At 60.6% G+C, this 2,935-nt stretch overlaps 1 protein-coding gene across 1 annotated transcript in view; it reads left to right on the forward strand.

The window, feature by feature from the left end:
- The first annotated feature begins 2,067 nt into the window (after positions 1–2,067).
- The window catches only part of LRRC24 (leucine rich repeat containing 24), a 2,705-nt gene continuing 1,837 nt past the window's right edge, over positions 2,068–2,935 (forward strand). Inside the window, exons 1-3 of the mRNA XM_007464600.1 lie at positions 2,068–2,241; positions 2,389–2,667; positions 2,836–2,934. Of these exons, the coding sequence (XP_007464662.1) occupies positions 2,068–2,241; positions 2,389–2,667; positions 2,836–2,934 (552 nt within the window). The remainder of the gene's footprint in view (positions 2,242–2,388; positions 2,668–2,835; position 2,935) is intronic.

A 2,935-nucleotide genomic window follows, 5' to 3' on the forward strand; every position in this document is an offset into this window, starting at 1 on the left:
CAGGTGAGGGGGCGCCCGACCCAAGGTCAGCGGGCGGGGGGGCGGGATCAGGGGCCATCCCGGCTCTGTCCCCGGCGATCACCGAGAAGGGCGTGCGACCTGGCGGGGACCCCGCCCTGCCCTGAACCGGCCCAGGACAGGCCGCGCCGGAGCGGATGCAAGGGGCGCCTTGGGAGATCAAGGCACCCGACTCGGGCCTCGCACTGCGCTGGAGAGCGTCACAGGGCTTCCTCCATTACCCCTCCAACCTCCCCTCCCCGCACAGATGGGCTCGCTGGAGACAGTGACAGCCTTCTCCAAATCCAGTATGTGACGCCCCGCCCCCTGCCCAGCCAGATTAGGGGGTTCTCCGCTGAGTAAAAGGATTTCTGGCCTGGCCTCCCCTGCTCTTCCTGCTTGAATCCTCAACGCTGCCCAGGCGAGCCCCTGCTCACGAGTCAGCATCTAGTGGGTGTCCGTGCGGGCAGCAGTCCCCTGAGTCTTGAGGAGATCAAGAGCCTGCTCTGTTTGAAAGGCCTTTGCCACTGGAAGGTAGGCGGGCGCCCTGGGCCAAGTCTTTTGCTCAGGGAAGTGGATCCTGGGGGCTCACAGTATGCCCCCGAGTTCTCGCGGTTCTCCACACACCTTCGGAGACATCTGGGAACTGCCTCTGCCTGGGCCAAAGCGATTCCATTAAAACTTTTGCTGTGCCTACTTTTTTTTTTTGGCGGTACGCGGGCCTCTCACTGCTGTGGCCTCTCCCGTCGCGGAGCACAGGCTCCGGACGCGCAGGCTCAGCGGCCACGTCCCACGGGCCCAGCCGCCCCCGGACCGGGGCACGAACCCGCGCCCCCCCGCATCAGCGGGCGGACTCCCATCCACCGTGCCACCAGGGAAGCCCTGCTGTGCCTGCTTCTCTTCAGTGATCTTAAATAATCATGTGAGTTACAATTTAGAGCAAGATTTAAACAAACACCAAGGCCACTTGGTGTCTTTCCACATGACTCACTCTCCTAATAGGGAGACCAGGTGAACAGGCAGGTGTTCAGAGCAGGGACCATTTGAGGTGGGGCTGGAGGCTAGCTGATAGCACACCCTCAGCCCTACCATCCATGGCTTCAGACTGGCTGGCTTCTCAGCCCAGGTCCCCACCTTTACAACTGGACTCATTGTGCCTTGAACTAGACCCAGGCTTTCTCCTCTCTAGGATCACAGCTGCATGTGTATAAACCCCAAAACACTACACACTCCTTCACAGCCCAGGAGATCAGTGTTCCCAGAGCCTACTTAGGAAACTACACTAAAACCCAGTTAGTAGCCCAAGGCCCCTCTTTCACACCCCAGCCATTCCAGGGCCCCACCTACCCCCAAAGACAGATGCACCTTTCTCGGAGCCAGCATGGAGAACACAGTCCCACAGCTTCTGAACTGGCTTTCCTATTTGTCTCATCCCTCAATTGTCTAACAGTTTCCCTGAGGAAAAGCTCTAATTCTAGCTAAGCTGTTCTACCAACCCCCACCCCCAGGAGGGCAGGGCCAGAGGCTGGACAAAACTGTGCCTGTGGCTGGCTGGTGGCGCCCCTGAGACCAGTTGTGCTCATGTCCTCCATCAGTTCACAACAGGTGAATCCCAGGGTTGGGGTCATAGCATGAGTTCTAGAGACAAAAATGACTAGAGTAAACCCTGGGTCAAGGTTAGGTGAGGGCAGGGACGGACACTAGCAGCGTGGAGCCTTGGGCAGAGTTGGGATGGGGAGAGAAGTGGGTTGGGGTGGTGTAGGCGCTCCTTCTGTGGCCTGGGTGGCAAGACGGAGGACATGAGAAATTCTAAACCGAAACCTGATGCCCCAGATCTTCATGCTTTTTTATAAAAGAACGGAGTGAACGTTTTATCAGTTTCTTGAACTAATTTCAAACTTCAAAAATCAGACACGGTGTGTACCTCCATCCGTGCTTTTCACTGGCTCTCAAATGTTAGGGACAGGCCTGACAACCTGTGTTTCAAGAGGCACATCCCATCGGGGCCAGACTGTAGGGAGGCTGCTGAGAAGGCTGCAACTTCGTGGCCTGCGGCCGGTCCCACAAGAGATGGCCCCAGGGGCGCCTGCACTGCTGCTGCTGCTGCTGTCGCTGCTGTCACTGCCGGGTCTCCCGCCTCACGCTGCCGGCTGCCCTGTGGCCTGCCGCTGCTACAGCGCCACGGTGGAGTGCGGCGCCCTGCGGCTGCGCCTGGTCCCGTCCGGAATCCCGCCCGGGACGCAGGTGGGCACCGAGTGGGGCTGCGAGCCAGGGGTGCCCGTGACATGCAGGGATGGTGTGTGAGCCTCCCGGTGGGTGAATGGGGCGCCCTAGGGAAAAGAGAGACGCCCCCCTCAGCGGGGTAAACGCCCTCCCTCCCTCCTGGCACAGACGCTGTTCCTGCAGGACAACAGCATCGCGCGCCTGGAGCCGGGCACCCTGGCACCCCTCGCCTCCCTGCGTCGACTCTACCTGCACAACAACAGCCTGCGCGCCCTGGAGCCAGGCGCCTTCCGTGCGCAGTCGCGCCTGCTGGAGCTGGCGCTCACCGGCAACCAGCTGCGCGGCTTGCGCGTTGGCGCTTTCGCGGGTCTGGCCCAACTGCGCGTGCTCTACCTAGCTGGCAACCAGCTGGTACAGCTGCTGGATTTCACCTTCCTACACTTGCAGGTGAGGGGGGAGGAGTGGGCAAGAAGGGCAAGAGGTCCTCCTGCACTGTCACCTGCCTTACCGGGCTGGAGTAGTGAAGGGGAGAAAAGGCAGCCCTGTCTAGCCTGGTAAGAAGGGGACATGTCCCTCAGGGCCCCTTTCCCTGATGACCTACTGTCCCTGCTTCAGCGACTGCAGGAGCTGCACCTGCAGGAAAACAGCATCGAGCTGCTGGAGGACCAGGCCCTGGCCGGGCTCTCCTCACTGGCACTGCTGGACCTCAGCAGGA

The sequence above is a fragment of the Lipotes vexillifer genome, unplaced genomic scaffold (assembly GCF_000442215.2).
Source record: "Lipotes vexillifer unplaced genomic scaffold, Lipotes_vexillifer_v1.1 scaffold394, whole genome shotgun sequence".
NCBI classification, from domain to species: domain Eukaryota; kingdom Metazoa; phylum Chordata; class Mammalia; order Artiodactyla; family Lipotidae; genus Lipotes; species Lipotes vexillifer.